At 63.1% G+C, this 15,234-nt stretch overlaps 1 protein-coding gene across 7 annotated transcripts in view; it reads right to left on the bottom strand.

Moving 5' to 3' along the window:
• Positions 1 to 15,234, bottom strand: part of DNAH17 (dynein axonemal heavy chain 17) — a 31,176-nt gene that overhangs the window by 1,512 nt on the left and 14,430 nt on the right. For 5 of the 7 annotated variants that reach the window (XM_065034171.1, XM_065034173.1, XM_065034174.1 and 2 more), the window contains 39 exons: positions 14,805 to 15,032; positions 14,525 to 14,662; positions 14,268 to 14,400; positions 13,869 to 13,996; positions 13,606 to 13,754; positions 13,214 to 13,496; positions 12,926 to 13,099; positions 12,086 to 12,293; positions 11,844 to 12,009; positions 11,292 to 11,394; positions 10,651 to 10,798; positions 10,408 to 10,499; positions 10,067 to 10,228; positions 9,798 to 9,962; positions 9,487 to 9,678; positions 9,022 to 9,288; positions 8,739 to 8,900; positions 8,041 to 8,274; positions 7,700 to 7,864; positions 7,482 to 7,577; positions 7,188 to 7,405; positions 6,801 to 7,008; positions 6,410 to 6,525; positions 6,135 to 6,327; positions 5,786 to 6,021; positions 5,462 to 5,584; positions 5,108 to 5,312; positions 4,573 to 4,737; positions 4,328 to 4,468; positions 4,023 to 4,193; positions 3,739 to 3,861; positions 3,424 to 3,617; positions 3,193 to 3,341; positions 2,962 to 3,089; positions 2,423 to 2,650; positions 1,769 to 1,960; positions 821 to 1,477; positions 269 to 451; positions 2 to 145 (listed from right to left, as the gene is read on the bottom strand). In XM_065034171.1, coding sequence (XP_064890243.1) covers positions 2 to 145; positions 269 to 451; positions 821 to 1,477; positions 1,769 to 1,960; positions 2,423 to 2,650; positions 2,962 to 3,089; positions 3,193 to 3,341; positions 3,424 to 3,617; positions 3,739 to 3,861; positions 4,023 to 4,193; positions 4,328 to 4,468; positions 4,573 to 4,737; positions 5,108 to 5,312; positions 5,462 to 5,584; positions 5,786 to 6,021; positions 6,135 to 6,327; positions 6,410 to 6,525; positions 6,801 to 7,008; positions 7,188 to 7,405; positions 7,482 to 7,577; positions 7,700 to 7,864; positions 8,041 to 8,274; positions 8,739 to 8,900; positions 9,022 to 9,288; positions 9,487 to 9,678; positions 9,798 to 9,962; positions 10,067 to 10,228; positions 10,408 to 10,499; positions 10,651 to 10,798; positions 11,292 to 11,394; positions 11,844 to 12,009; positions 12,086 to 12,293; positions 12,926 to 13,099; positions 13,214 to 13,496; positions 13,606 to 13,754; positions 13,869 to 13,996; positions 14,268 to 14,400; positions 14,525 to 14,662; positions 14,805 to 15,032 — 7,167 coding nt within the window. The remainder of the gene's footprint in view (position 1; positions 146 to 268; positions 452 to 820; positions 1,478 to 1,768; positions 1,961 to 2,422; positions 2,651 to 2,961; positions 3,090 to 3,192; positions 3,342 to 3,423; positions 3,618 to 3,738; positions 3,862 to 4,022; positions 4,194 to 4,327; positions 4,469 to 4,572; positions 4,738 to 5,107; positions 5,313 to 5,461; positions 5,585 to 5,785; positions 6,022 to 6,134; positions 6,328 to 6,409; positions 6,526 to 6,800; positions 7,009 to 7,187; positions 7,406 to 7,481; positions 7,578 to 7,699; positions 7,865 to 8,040; positions 8,275 to 8,738; positions 8,901 to 9,021; positions 9,289 to 9,486; positions 9,679 to 9,797; positions 9,963 to 10,066; positions 10,229 to 10,407; positions 10,500 to 10,650; positions 10,799 to 11,291; positions 11,395 to 11,843; positions 12,010 to 12,085; positions 12,294 to 12,925; positions 13,100 to 13,213; positions 13,497 to 13,605; positions 13,755 to 13,868; positions 13,997 to 14,267; positions 14,401 to 14,524; positions 14,663 to 14,804; positions 15,033 to 15,234) is intronic. The other 2 variants (XM_065034175.1, XM_065034177.1) reach the window with 1 other exon arrangement.

Here is a 15,234-nt window from a genome sequence, read left to right as displayed (position 1 = left end):
CCCGGATGCGCAGCAGCAGGTCCGCGTACCAGGCGCCCAGGCTGAGCAGCGAGGGGTACGCGTAGCGCGTCCAGGACTCGGGGATGCTGTCGTAGAACAGCGCGGTCGCCAGCTCCTCCATGTCCGCCGTGATCGTCAGCTCGCCCTGGCAGAGAGAGGGGCTGCTGCAGGGGTTGGTCTGCTGGGGGGGGCTGGGGGGGCGGGACCCGGCGACAGCCCCGCGGGGCGCGGAGATGGTTTGGGAGGGAGACGCTGCCCCCGCGCGCACCTTCAGCCCCAGGTTCAGCTCCTTCAGCGAGCGCCGGATCTCCTGGGTCAGGATGTTCATCCGCTCACATTCCTGGAAGGCGACGACAACAAACGGGGTCTTCTCCTCCGCTTTCGCCATGATCTCCATCATATTGAACGGCTCCGGCAGCTTCTCAAGGATCTCCTCCAGGACCGCCTGCACCTGTGAACAACACACCACCGCGCTGCTCCTACCTGAACAGAGCTGCTCCCTAAGATTTTTTTCCTCTGCCTTCACGTTCTCCTGCCCTTCCTCCTCTCTTGCTAATACTCTGTTCTTTCACTAACTGCTCTTGGATCTTAAAAAGCTGCAGCTCTTTTTCAGTAGCCAAGAAGGTAAGAGCTGGAGTCACAGAGGCTGTGAGATCCAAGTGTGAGATCAGGGAGTCAGATGAATGGTGATGACTGAGCAGGTTCCAGCTGGGCCAGAGCCGCGTCTCCGCTGCCTTGCACTGATCAGAACCAGTTCTTACGGGTCACTCCCCGGCCCCCCGGCCTCTAAATTGTCACTGTGCTGTGACCCCTCACTCGCCTTTTCCTCGCGGGAGACGCCCGAGCCGCCCGCAGCGTCCGACTCCTTGGGCTGCATCTCCAGCACGGTGCGGAAGAGCTGCTCCGAGGTGAGGGTCAGGAAGCCGATCTCGGCGTTGGGGTGCAGCCCGTACAGGTAGGGGCTCTCGGGGGGCAGGTTCTCGTCGATGTACTGGTGGTAACCCTGCGGTGGGGGCAGCAGGTGTGCACACAAACACGTGAACGTCGGCGCTCGCGGTGGTGCCGCCTCACCGCCGGCCGCCCTCGCGCATCCAACACGGTTTTGACTCACATCTTGCCTAAGTTTTTCCCTTACCGCTCCGGCCACAGGAATTATTTTTGCAGCGATTCTGTGTGTTTGCATGAGATTGAAACTTTTCTCCCTACATTCCCCCTCGGTTAGCGAGGGAGCTCTGGCCAGTGCGCATTTACCCAGGGCAGTGGTTTCCCACGCCAAATTGCAGTTAATCTTCCTTACCTTGTAGTCCAGGCTGGGAGGGATCAGAAACCCCGGAGCCAAGTGAACCTCCCCGTCCAGCATCTCCGGCTGCACGTACTCGCTCAGGTATGTCCGGCACAGCCGCCGGTCCCAGTCGTCGGTGATGTGTCCCCCGTACATGATCTCCCCAAAGAGGTACCGGAGATCGTCCCATGGCACCTGCAAGGGGAGCTCACGTGGGGCGGCTGTGGGGCCAGAGTGACGGCACCAGGGGAGCCCGCCCAGCGTCCAGGGGGGTGCCAGACCCTGGAGCCGCAGGGGCTCGGTGACAGTGAGAGGAGCAAGATGGGGACCCTGGGCCTGCCATCCCATCTTCATTCAGATCAGCGCTGCGGCCCCAGCCCCGCTCGCTGCACCTTCCTTCTCAGGACAGGCTTCGCCTTTAGGTGGAAAATAATTTAAAGAAGGTTGATTGTCATAACGTATGTTGGGCCGAGGTGCGGTCCCTACCGTGGGGTTGGCCTCCAGGTAGTTGTAGAGGACGTTGATGGAAATGGTCAGGTCGCCGTTGTTGAAGGGGTAAGGTCTGTTCCAGCCCTGAGTGCCGAACTTGCGCCGCTCGGCCACCACCGCGTGGAAGTAACAGAGCGCAAACAGGATGCATTTGAACTCCATTTCCTTGGTGCTCATCTCCAGCGTGTCCTGCAGCGGGAAAAACGAGAGACCTGGCAAGTGAAGGAGTGAATGTTGCGCTCGGCTCCCTCCGTTGGAGGAAACGGACGGGTGGGGGCAAAGGGGACCTGAGAGGTTTAGTAAAGAAAAAAACAACAACATTATTAAGATTTGCTAGTTGGTTGGTTTTACACTCATTTGTTTGTAAAATACGTAGGAATCACACACACACCCCCTGCTGACAGCCCAGGGAAAGGTGCTGGTGACTCAGCTCCCCGGGTCGGCCCTCGGGCGGCTCCTGCCACCCGTAAATCACATCGTGACAAACGGCGGCAGGACGTGCTGGGGGGCTCCTGGCACAGTGTCCGTCTGCAGTGACACCCCCAGACATGCTCAGCCCATGCAAGCGGAGCCGTGGGGATGGGCAGCCGGACACACGGGCCCACAGCAGCCGGCGCGACGTGACTGCGGCGGGGAGCGCGGCGCGCGTACCTGGGTGAAGAGGTCGAGGGCTTTGTGCAGGTTGGCGAACATGCCCGTGGGCGGCTCGTTGGTGATTTTGATGGCATCTTCCAGCAGCCCCTGCGGGATGATGTGCGCCTCGGGCGTGGGGGCCGGCTCGGCGCTCATGAACACGCGGTAATCCGCATGGCTGCCCTCGCTGTACTGCTCCACCAGCTTCTCCAGCCTCCCCAGCCACCGCGCCACCAGGTGGATGTTCTGCAAGAGGAGCCCTCCTGTCCTCCTGTCCCGCGGGCTTGCAGCACAGCCTGGGGATCCCTCCGCCCCCACCTTGCTCTGGGGCTCCACAGGGGCCGGTGCAGCACCGCAGGGCTGGGGACGCCCGTGTGGCGGATGGGGAGCGGAGCCACCACCAGCACTCCCCCAGTGTCACCTCCCGGAGAGGACCTTTGTGCAACGGGGACACGGGCTGGGGGCCCTGGGGACACCCTGAGCCGAGCTGGCGGCTGGCAGGGCTGCGTCCCGGTGCGTCCTGGTTGCCACAGGGATGTCTCCCCGTCCCCACCCACCTGCAGGATGACCCAGTGCCCTTGTAGAGCCGCCGTCTCCAGGGCTCGTTCTGCCACGACTTCCTGGCCCTGCCCCAGTGACACGTTGTGGATCTTCCCATTTTCAATGGTGAAGTTCAGCTTTTTGCCTGGGGAGAGGAGGAAAGTGCATGAGGCACGTTTCTGGGTACTGTGAGCAGGAACGCGCGGCTCTCACGGCAGCACCGCGGGTGCCGCGGGGCAGCGGCTCACCCAGCACCTCCAGGTCTTTCAGTGGGTCAACCCCAGGGGAGAGGATGAAGAACAGGGGTGTGGAGGGGCTGCTCTCCTTGTACGCCTTGAACAGCTCAACGCTCCTGCCTTCCACGTACTTGCTGCCCATCTTCTCTTCCACAAAGTCCCTATGGAAAAATGAAAGCGCAGTGGCGTTAGGAGCACGCGGTGACGCGCAGGGTCTGTCAGGAGGGCCCGCGCCGCCAGCACCTGATGGCGTAGGTCATCCTGTCGGGCCGCATGCAGCGCAGCATGCACAGCTTCTGCAGGGCCGTCTTGCTCTTCCACTCCTTGGGGAACACCTCCTTCTCCGGCACCTCGGACTCCACAAACTTCTTCCATCGCTTTGCTGAGCCCTCGATGTCGTTGTCCAAGTTCCTGAACTCTTCCATTTCCGAGAGCACCTTCAGGTCCCACAGAAAGGGGTGAGTCACCCCTGGAGGGACCCGCGGGCTGGGGGTCCCCGTGCACACCGGGGGCCGCGCTGGCCTCGCCCCGGTGCCGTGGGTGACCACAAGGACCAACCTTGATGCCGCCCCAGCCCTGGTGCTGCAGGAAATCCACGGGGGACGTGACGCCAGCCTTGCAGGGGAAGCGCAGGAGGAAGTCCAGCTCCACCGGGTTCACTTCTTTCTTGAGTGTCAGGACCTGGCGAGGCGAGTGCAGCGTCACGGCTGCCCCGGCACACGCGGGTGCTGCGCGAGGGGCTACCGAGCACCAGCAGCACAGGAGTGAGAGAACAACCTAAACCAGCATAAACTCACACTCAGTATTGAACAACAGCAGCCGCAAACATGGGCAGCTATTACCTGGAAGGTGACCTGGGCCAGGAAGATGAGTTTGTCTGCCTCGAAGAGTCCCCGTGCGGTGTACGTGTAGACCGAGTAGGTGATCTCGTCCGTCAGGTTGATCACCCTCTGCTGGATGTCGTCGCTGGGGGCCGAGTGCTGGATGGCTTTCTCAAACACTGCGCTGAACGCCTGCGGGGAGCCGGGGGAAGCTCAGCACCTGCTGCTGGGGGCTCTGCCGGCAGCATTGGTGCTCAGCAGCAAATCCCTGCGCTCCCCAGACCCGTCCTGCCCACACAAACCAGCTCCCTCCTGGCTCCCGTTACCTTGAGCGAGAACTGGTAGATGGGGTTGATCTTGTTGAGGTCGCTCAGGATGAAGTACAGCAGGGACGCTCGCTCTGCCGCTGGCCTGTAGTTTTCTCTAGCGACGTTGATTTGCACTTCGGTGACTTTGGCTTCCTTCACCTTTTGGCACGCACGAGGGTGGGTGCTCGGCAGCCTCCTCCCACGTGCCGAAGCAGCACCCGGCCTCCCGCTGCCCGGTGGTGCACGGCACCCAGCCCGCTTACCTTTTCCTCGATTTCTATGGCCGTGCGCTTCGTTGTTTCCAGGTTCTCCACCAGCGCCGTGTCCTCCAGGAACTCCCCGCCGGCGGCAGACAGCCGGGCCAGCAGGGAGTCCTCCAGCTCCTTCAGCTTGATCTTGAACTCGTTCTGGCTCTTGGTGAGGTTTGCCTACAGCACCAGGGCCCCAGAGAGACACGTGTCACTCACGAGACCGCGGTGACGCTGGCAGCAGTCGCCATGCCCTGGCACCACGCACCAGACCGCAGCGTCAGCCCTGCTGCCGGCTTTATCTTCCCTTAGTCAAACGTTCTCCCCTTACGTGCAGCCCCAGACAACGCACCGAGGTGCCTGTGAGCTGAGGTTCTCGTGCTGTGACAGAGCTCCGATGCCAGAGGAGGGGACACGGCTCGGGCCGTCACCCACGGGGCAAAGCACGAGCCCGAGTCCCCGCGGCCGCCGCGGACACCTGGGCTCCGGCTGAGCGGCAGCGGGTGCAGGGACGGGGGTCGTTCTGCGCTGCCCCCAGCCGGGCTCCTACCTTCAGGGTCTCCAGGTCCGGCCGCTCTTTGGCCACCACGGCCGCCAGGAGCTGGTCCTCCAGTCCCTCCCGCGTCACCAAGAAGTTGATCAGGGTGCACTGAGCCTGCACCTCTGGCTTGTAGTGAGGGTTGAAATACTTAGTGTGCAGAATCAGGCGGAAGCGTGGGTGATACTCCACTTCTTTATCTCCTATCTTAATGTATCTGTTCAGTTAATTAAACAAATTGATTTCTGTACACTTGGCAGTGACTCATCACAGGTGCAAAGGGACATAAACAGACATTATAGGGGGCGGCAGTGGCTGCTCAGAGCAGGTGAAGCTCCTCAGCACCAGAGAACAGGGGGTGCTGACCTGCCCTTCTTGATGGTGTTCCTGCCCAGCAGGTGATCCAGCACGGGCTCCATCGTCTCTCCCACATCCTCGATCAGCAGCGTCTGTCCCTCGGCAACCGCCCGCTCGATGGCGTCCAGGTAGCTGCGGCCCAGGGGGGAGATGTGGCGCGGGGCGAGCGTGTGCCCGGCCGCTGCGGCCCTGGGACCCCGCGGAGCCCCCGCCGGGGTGTCCCTGCAGCGCGGCTGCCCCGGCACTGCGGGGCCACGGCCGCCCCGTCCTGCAGAGCCCGTGTCCCCGCACCGCCGGGTCCAGCCCGAGCCCGCAGCCCCGCGCGCTGCCCACCTGCGCTGGCCCAGGCGGATGGCCCGCAGGTCCTCCCCGTATTTGTTCTTGATCCACTTGATGCCCTGGAGCTGGGCGTCCACGACCAGGGGCCACCGCTCGGTGTTGCAGAGGATGGTGGCGTTCTCGATGGATGTGCGGTCGCTGGGCAGCCCCTGGTTGCTCCAGGTGGCCACGTCAGCAGCGTCGGTGAGGAGGGTGAGGGGGTCCAGCTCCGGCGTGGTGGGGATGGGCACCTGGGGGGTGTTGGGTGCCTGGCTGTGAGCAGCGGGGGCCCCACCAGCGGGGTTTGAACCCCCTCGTTGCCGCGGCCGAAGGGGAAGGAGCCCGGGCAACCCCGGCCACTCACCGCCAGCTCCCCGAGGAAGGGGACCCAGTCCTTCTCCAGCAGCTCCGTCCGGTACTTCTTGGTGAAGTAGCCAACATAGGACACGAAGGCGGAGACCAGCAGCACGTCCCCGCACACCGTGTTCTCCTGCTGCCTGAGCATCTCCACCGACTCGGCCCAGCGGACGTTTTCAGATGCCAGCCCCCCGATGAGCCTGGGGGTCAGAGATGGCGGCTGTTGCGGTGCCACCAGTGCTCATGCGGTGCCGCGGGGATTCACGCCGCTCTGTGCGGTACCTGTTTGCCAGCGTGATGACTCTGTTGGTCGCATCAGCCTCCTGCTGACATTTGAGTTTTTCAGCCGTAGCTTTCTGAAAATCCGCCGTGAGTGCCGCCAGGTTGGCATTTAGGTCCTTCGAAAGAACACATGCACGGTTACCTGCCGCACCGGCGCCGCCGCGCTGGGCCGCCAGGCTTGGAGGGAGCTCTGCAGCAGCTCCCGCACCTGGGCACCAGCCTACACGAGTTATAGCAACTTTCTCGCTCATTTTTGGCCATGACCCACAGCTGAATCGCTGGCGGCCGATGGAGGTTGCAGCGGGCGCCAGCGAAGGCTGTGCCAGCCGAGGCGAGCAGCGTCTGGCCGCGGCCGCCACCCTGGCCGGGGCTGCGGGGGACACGCACTTACCGCAATTTTCTTTTTAATGCGAGCGAGTTTCTCTTGTGCCTCGGCCAGCTCGGCGTTGGCCTCGGCCAGCGCCAGCCGCTTGGGCTCCACCTCGCAGTACACCTCGTAGAACCGGACGATGTTCAGGCACCAGGAGCACAGGCCCGCGGCGGCCGTCGACTTGGACATGATGAACTCTGGATCGAAACTGGGGTCGGCCTGGTAGGGCCTGGGGCGGGAAACACGCTGTGCTGCGGCACCGCGCCACGGCTGCTGGCGGCCCCGTCCTGCTCCCCGCGGGCCCGGGCTGCCAGCGCTGCCCCAGTGCTGCCCTCGAGCCCCCTGCGCCGGGCAGGGTCTCCCCCAGCCCCCAGCACGGGCAGCCCCATGGAGCCACCGTGGACTCACTGAAACGCCTTCAGACAGGGCTCGGGGATGTGCTCCTTGTCAAACTTCTTTAAGGCATCAAGGAAAGCGTCTACTTTTCCCATCATAACTTTTGCTGCCTTCCAGCTCTTGTCCTTCGGTATCTTGCCGTTGGGAGCCGTCAGCACCATCACAGCCGCCGTCACGTTCACCACGGCTTGGGGCGGGGACCCAAAGGACTTCAGCTCCGTCAGGTTGTTCTAGGAAGGGACCACGGGGATGCTGAGCACGACCAGCACCAGCCAGGGACCTGCCTCCTGCCCAGGGGTCGCCCACCTTGTTGAGGGTGTCGAGGGCCTCCTGGGCAGCCACCAGCGCCGGCTCCGCCTTGGCCAGGTCGGTCTCGCACGCTCGCTGCTTCTCGGTCACCACCTGGGGAGACGCGGGGATGGGACACGGGGATGGGACGGGGTGAGTGGCCGGAGCTGATGGAGCTCGTGCTGCCCTGTCCCGCGTTGGGCCCCGGTGCTGGGCGCCGGCTCAGCATCACACACCGTGTTGATGGCCTGGACCTTCAGCTCCTCCTCGTCAGCGATGGCTTTCTCCTTGCTGACCTTCTGCGTCTCGACGCCCACCACATGGATCAGTTTATCTGCATCCTCGTTCTTCTGCTTCAGCTCTATCTCCTGGATTGCCAGCTTGGCCTTCAGGTCATCCACCTCGATGGGGGCGAAATGGAGCAGGTGAGAGGGCTGATCCTAACGAGCCCGGTGGGCCTCACAGCAGTGGCTCGGGGACGTCCCGGCCACCGCGACTGTCCTCGGGGACGCGCCTCCTGTCAGCCCCCCGGGACCCGCTGCTGGCGCGGTGCACAAGTGACACTGTGGGCAGGTACCTGCGACGTTGTGCTCTGCAGCTTCATCAGCCCCTTCTCCAGCCTCTCGATCTTGGCAGTGAGCTCGCTGCGTTTTTTCGACAGCAGGTTTTGGTAGAGCTTTATCTGCTCCAGGAAGGTCTTAGGTGTGGTGTAGTTGTAGCGTCTCTCTGTGGACAGGTACCTCTTCGACATCTCCTTCACGCTGGTGTGGACGTGGGCCATGAACCGGCTGATGGAGACCTTGACCTCGGGCTGCACCAGGAACAGACCGTGAGCCGCGGCGCCGGTGCAGAACCAAACCCGTCACAGCACTGGTTCCGCATCTACCCACAGGGCCGGGGGGTAAATGCCGCTTTTCATTGAACAGCACAGGGTGCGCTGGAGAACGTGGCTGACCATGGCACCAGAGATGCCGGCTCTTAAGCCCAGCTCTGGTTCTCCCGGCCCTAATCCCTCAGGTTAACCCGGGCTGCACTGCGGCAAAGCTGATGCTTCCAGCTCATTATTTGTGGTGGTGTCTTAAGGACAAAGGGGCGATGAGGACGGGTTTGTCCCCAGCGCGGGGCTGCAGGCTGTGACACCAGAGCCGCCCCCAACCCCGGCACGTGGCCCCGGGGAGCAGCAGAGCTGCAGGTTGACCCAGAGCAGCCGGTGCCCCCGGCTCCCCAGACGGGGCTGGACACGGGGTGGCAGCCAGCACCCTGGGCCCCACTCACCTCGATGTCCCCCGTTTCCTCCAGGAAGCGGCTGCTGACGGACACCAGTGCGTCCTCCGGCCACTCGTGGAACCAGTCGATGGCCGTGCAGTTGACCACGGCAGGGAACCGCCGCGCCCGCACCCGCAGCGTGGAGCCCACGGGGGAGAAGCAGAGGATGACCTGGGCCAGAGCGTCACACGTCACCGCGCAGGGAAGCCACGGTGTGTGTCCTGTCTGCAGACAGGCTTTGGAGGGGAGAGGCCAGGAGTGCTGACAAAACCCCTCCTGGGTGAGCACCCACCTTTAACTGACGCCTGACTTTGTCTATAAATAGTTTCCAGCAGTTTTCCCTTGTATCTGGCAATCCAAGTAACTTCACTGTGGTCCTCATGGCACTGATAATTTCTTCCACCTCATCATCCTGAAAGAGCCCTGGCACCTCCCCAGACGCCAGGAAATCGTTGATGAGGACCAGGAACGATTCTTCAGCAACCTGGGAGTCCGTCATCAGGAACACAGTGGGGAGGTTCTTCACGGCCGCCTTGACGTACTGGGCGGCGAGGTCCAGCTGGATGGGACAGAGGAGCCGTCACGCTGAGCTGGTCCCCACGTGCCGGGTTCGGCTCCGCCCGGGGCCCCGCGGGGCAGGACTCGGGGGTCAGAAAACACGTCTGAGCGCATCGCACGGGGCACAGACGCAGCGAGCGGAGCGGAGCCCGCGCTCCCACGTGCCGTGCCGCCGGGGCCGTGGCGAGGCCGCGCTCACCTTCAGGTCTGGGATGCTGTAGCCTTTCCTCAGCGTAATCTGGAACACGTTCAGGTTGCTGATGAACGCTGCCAGCCGCGCCAGGCTCTGCTTCCCGCTGCCTCCCACCCCCACCAGCAGCGCGTTGCCCTGGGGGGACTCTAAGATTCGACTAATTCTGCAAATATGAGACACCGCGTCTTCAAAGAGCACCTGGAGAAAACAGGAGGGGAGGTTTGACAACCTGAATCACGGCAGGAGAAGCAGCAAATGCCCCACGAGGTACAAACCCAAGGAACTGGTGTTGCGGCGGTTGGGGCCGCGGCGCTCACCAGGCTCATGGCCGCGTTCACCTCGTTGTAGCCATCCAGGGCCTCCCCCAGCAGCTTGTTCAGCGCCGGCCAGCTCGGCACCGGCAGGTACTTGGGATCGCCCAGGCCCTGGGCGAAGTGGAAGTAGATGTTGGGCTTGGCGAACACCAGCTCTTCACCGAGTTCCTGGGAGAGGCAGAGCCAGATGTGGCGCTCAGCTGGGGGCTCAGCTGGGGGGCAGTGCAGCACCACCACCGTGGGGCACTCCCTCATTTTCCAGCACAACTTACACCAAAGAACTTCTGGCAGGTGTCCACCAGTGTCCTCCCAAAGATGGTTTGATCCTTTTCATCGACGAGCTTGTCCCCGTACACCCTCTCGGCTTCGTGGAGCCAGAGGCGCACCAAGTCCACGGGAGCTTTCAGGCACTCGGGGGTGGAGAACAGCAGGCCCTGCCAAACACCAAACTCCTCAGCCTTGGGAGTTTCCTTTACTGCGGCTCAGAGCCGGGTTTAAAGGTTGGCTTTGGGAAGAGGCCGTGGTAATGTGCAGGGACACGGTGCGCTGCAGGATGTGTGACGGAGGAGAGAAAGGGATGAGAATGTTTTAGAGGAACCAGCCCTCCTGCTACCTGGAAGATGTTGGAGAGGTCGCGGAGGTTGAAGATGTAGTGGAACTTGATGGCTGTTGGCAAGAAGATGGATGCGACCTTCTGGTGCAGAGCTGCGGGCAGGGAGCGTGGTGAGCGGGCAGGCAGGTCCCCTGAGACCACAGCAGCCCCGGTGGGGTCCCCGAGCCTGGTGTGGCCTCCCTGGTCACTGTGGGCAGGTGGGACAAGCCCCAGGTTTTGGCTGGACCATTTCCAGGGACTCACCCAGTGCTGCTGCTACCAGCTGCGGCTGCAGCTTCTGCACAGCTGGCGGCATCTTCTGCAGCTGCAGGTGCTGGGCGAGGATGGTGCTGTACACCGTCAGCAGAGCCTCCTGCCCGGGGAAGCTCACGGCGAAGACGCAGAAATGGCGCTGCAGTAAGGAGCAAAAGCTCAGGGGGGAGCTTTGCCCCCAGGGGATGATGCAGGCAGCCAGCACCGCGAGGTGCCCCACCCCATCACACCCCATCACACCCCATCACACCACATCCCACCCCATCACACCCCATCCCACCCCATCACACCCCATCACACCACATCCCACCCCATCACACCACATCCCACCCCATCACACCCCATCCCACCCCATCACACCCCATCCCACCCCATCACACCACATCCCACCCCATCACACCCCATCCCACCCCATCACACCCCATCCCACCCCATCACACCCCATCCCACCCCATCACACCACATCCCACCCCATCACACCCCATCCCACCCCATCACACCCCATCCCACCCCATCCCACCCCATCACACCACATCTCAGTCCCATCCCATTCTGTCCCACCCCATCCCAGCCCCTCCAGGCTCTGGTCCCAGGAGAAGGGACGTGCTGAACACGGCCCCGGCCCTGCGTACCTGTAGCCTGGGGTCGATGGTGAAGGACCCTGCGGTTGGGTTCATGCAGGCCACGTACTGGCAGTTGTGAATGTCCTTCAGGGTCAGTTTGGTCCTGTCGTACCTGTGCAGGGACCGGCACTGTGACACTTTCCAGGGCCGGGGTCCTTCCATCGGGCTGCGGCGCCCTGACCCTGCCGAGCTCTGTCTGCTCCGGTGACACTGTCTGGGGCCCTTCCCGCACCCCATGGCCAGAGCTGCCCCACACCCCCGCGGCCCCCGGCACTCACTTGTCACCTCCCTCCCTTCCCAAACCAGCCCCCCGCCGCCTGCCCTGCTGGGAATGGGGACCCTGTGGCGCTGGGGCTGTTTGCCGTGGCGGGTTTGGAGTCACCGGGAGGGCGTTTTCCTGTTCCCTGCCAAAGTCTCCCCGTGGCTCTGGGATGCACAGGAGGGGAAACCACCAGCTCAGCCGCACCAGCAGCGCGGCCAGGACGGCACAGGTGCCAGTGCGGCTCTGCCGGGCAGGGGTCACCGCGCCCCCGCAGCAGGGGCCACCGGGCGGGCACCTACCAGTGCCCATGGTCCATGTGCTGCCGGATGAGTGTGTGCGGTGCCACGGTGCCGTACTTGTCCACCTCCGGCATGTTCATGTCGTCGACAAAGTAGATGAGCCTCCGGGCGCCAGGCGGGCCGTAGTTCCGCCCCGATTTCTTCTCCAGGGGCTTCTCCAGGACGGCTGCGGCGAGAGGGGCGGGTGGGCAGGGCGGGTGGGCGGGGGGCAGCGCCGGGGGCACAGCCCGGGCCAGCCTTACCCTGCAGCATGGCCGAGGTGGTGTAGAAGTTAAAGGGCACGAACTGCACGAAGTACTCGTCTGTGCTGAGCGCTGCCAGCTTGTCCCGCATCATGACCGACTTTCCCGTCCCCGCGTTCCCCACCAGCATCACCGGCCGCCGCTGCTCCATCAGCAGGTCCATGAAGTAGCGCACGCGGGTGGTCTCTGCCGTGTGCACCATGGAGGCCTGGGGAGAACACGCGTTGGTGCCGGAGCTCGGCGGCTGCTGCCGGAGCTGCCGCGTGCAGGGAGAGCCAGGATCTGCCGGCGCAGCTGGGGCAGCACGCCCCGTGTTCCCGGCAGCGCCGCCTGCTCTAACGGAGGATGCTCTCTCTCCAAACAAACCTGGTCCCTCTCTAAAGCAAAAAGATCTCAAGTGCTTGGTTACTCTAAAGACTTTCTGACCAAAAATAGGAGCTGTCAGAAAAATGAGTTATTAAAACACAACAACACAGCACAGCTCCTGGAACTGCCCCCAGTGTTTTGTTCAGCCAGCACATGGGCCAGATTCAACCGCGGCACCTCTCCCTTTCCCCGGCACCTCTGACACGACCCCCCACTCAGGACAGCGTTTCAAGAGATGCGCAAACGAAGTTCCGAAGGACGCTTTAGCACTCAGGCAATAGTTAGCTCTTTGGTGAGGATCTACAAAGCCACAGGCTAATGTGAAACTGAAAGAGAAGAGCTGCACCTCGCAGCTCTCGCTGGGGTTTCCGTGGGGTCAGCACAACCACCGCAGCCGCACCCCTGCAGCGCGGTCCTGCCCGGCCTGGGGCGCCCGGTGACAGCCGCGGCACGCACAGAGCCCGTGGGAAATACCTGTAAAGGGACTTCAGGATCGAGTTCGAATTTTGGCACTTTCTCAGTCCAGGGCATGAATTTCCTTGTTTTCGGGTCAATGTAATAGTCAAAGATTGTCCCCTGGGCAGGATACTTGACAGTTTTAAACTCGCTCACCCACCACTTGCTGAACTCCAGGCGGTAATCCGTGAGCTGCGGGGAACCAAACAAAAAACCTCAGAAACCGGCCAGAGCGGTTGCTTTAGCGTTTTGCCCAGGATGCGGCCGTGGGCCTGGGCCGGAGCCGCCGGGGCGTGGGCAGCGCACCTGGTCCTGGAACATGGCCCCGCCGAAGGCCCAGGTGCAGGCGAACACAAAATAGAGCTCATAGAGGTCCCGGGGCGAGTCCGGCGGGACGGTCTGGGGCGTCAGGAGACACTCCAGCAGGTGCAGCACCGTGTGGATCACCGTCACCTCGGGGACCGGGGTGATCGTCTTAAATCCCTTCTTGACCTTCTCCAGGCACACCGGCAGGTACTTGTCAAACAGGAGCGTCAGACTGGCCCTCTCGGACTGCGCCGCCCTCGTGTCGACCCAGCTGGTCACGATGCTGCGGGAGGGATGGGCAGGGCTGCAGGCGAGCGCATGGGGCCGGCGCCCAGGCCCCCTGCCCCCCCAGCTCCCCCAGCCCCCCCTGCCCGCCCCCTCCCCGGGCTCACGGGTTCCAGCCCAGGTCGGCGGGGTTGATGTAGAGGATTCCCGCGCGGGACACGGTGGCCGGCGTGGCGGTCCGCAGGTGGCTGATCTCAAAGAGGAGCCGCATGGTGGGGTTGAGGGGAATGCGCTCGTTGCTGGCCAAGGTGAGGATCTGGGGAAGCAGCTCGTCACGGGGGATGCCTGATCCTTGGGCCCAGGTGCGAGCGCAGGCTGATCACCCTGAGTTAACGAGCGAGCAAAGCTCCTGGGGCGTGATGGCACCGACCTTGTTGTCATCCATGACCGTGTTCAGGGACTCGATCCACATGGGGTCAATGTCTCCATCAAGGATGATCCACTTGGGCCCCTTATGTGTGATGTTGGCCAGGTCACGCATGGCTGTAGAAAACAGGCCTGCCCCACAGAGACACAGCGGTTTGTCCCTGGCAGCTCTTGCCGCTCAGGGCAGGTTTGCTGAGGGACGCGCAGGACTGGCGCTTCCCCGAAACGCGTTCCTCACCCCTCACGGTCGGGTAAAAAGCCCCAAGGAAAGATCTTCCCACTCCACCACCACAGCACAAAGTGTTTATAGTTTGATATTTTATGAAGGTATTTGCCCACGCGGCAGCTGCTGCTGCAGGACGGCTTGTTCCAGGTCCCACCCGCACGCGTGTCAGTGTCTCACCGTCCTTCCACTCCCGCGTGGCTGGATGAATAACCCCGAACAGCTCATCGCAGGTCACGGCCTTTGGGTCGAGGTCCACAGTGACCGGCCTCCGCTTCATCATCTGGTACGTCCTGTTGAGCGACTTCAGCACCTGCGGAGATGGGACCGGTGCAGCCCCTGCCCGCAGCGGGGACGCGGAGCCGCTCAGGGGCTCCGGGTGTTCTGGGCTGGGGCAGGAGGGGACCCCGTGTCTTCGGGGACAGTTTGGCCACTACCTGGGACTTGCCGCAGCCGGTGTTGCCAATGACAAAGACGGAGTGTCTGACTTGCAGCAGCTCCTCCAGCTGCACCACCTTCAGCACGAAGCTCTCCTCCGCCTGCAGCTTCAGCTCCACAACAGCCTGCTTGATGATCTGCAGGGACAGCGGTGCTGAGCGCCGGCAGCTGGCACAGCCCCGGCAACCCTGCGAGCTGAGCCGGCCACCTCCAGCCGTGCGGCATGGACCTGCCGGGGCGGGGATGCTGCTGGCGCTGGGGCCGTGCGTGGGCTCGCACCTTCTCGAAGTTGAGATCCCTCTTCCTGGGGACGTCCAGGGCTGGGAACAGGTCTCCAATCAGCCCCATGAAAACGGGCAAGTCGTCTGTTACGATCTTGGGGATGTTGAAGTCTCGTAAAGCTCTCATCAGGACTTGATCCTCAGCACGGCCAGGGTCCCCCCTCTTCAAGGAGCCGGCTACCACCAGCACGGACTTGATAGCTCGCAGACCCCAGTCGTAGTGGTCCTGCCGACAGGGAGCAAAGTGTCACAACTCCACCTTGGTGAGCGAGAACAGCTTTAAACAATGATGGAGAGGAACACCCCGTCCCCTGCCCCACACCGGGTCATCCAGGTGGTGCCCTAGGCCTGGCTTAAGTGAGCCCATGTCCAGGACAAGCTCCAGACGGGGGGTGCGGGGCAGCCAGGCCTGCTGCCTGGGAACGTGC

The sequence above is a fragment of the Columba livia genome, chromosome 18 (assembly GCF_036013475.1).
Source record: "Columba livia isolate bColLiv1 breed racing homer chromosome 18, bColLiv1.pat.W.v2, whole genome shotgun sequence".
In the NCBI taxonomy this organism is placed as follows: Eukaryota; Metazoa; Chordata; class Aves; order Columbiformes; family Columbidae; genus Columba; species Columba livia.
Note: the sequence above shows the minus strand (reverse complement) of the source record. Positions and strands in the feature narration are given on the sequence as shown.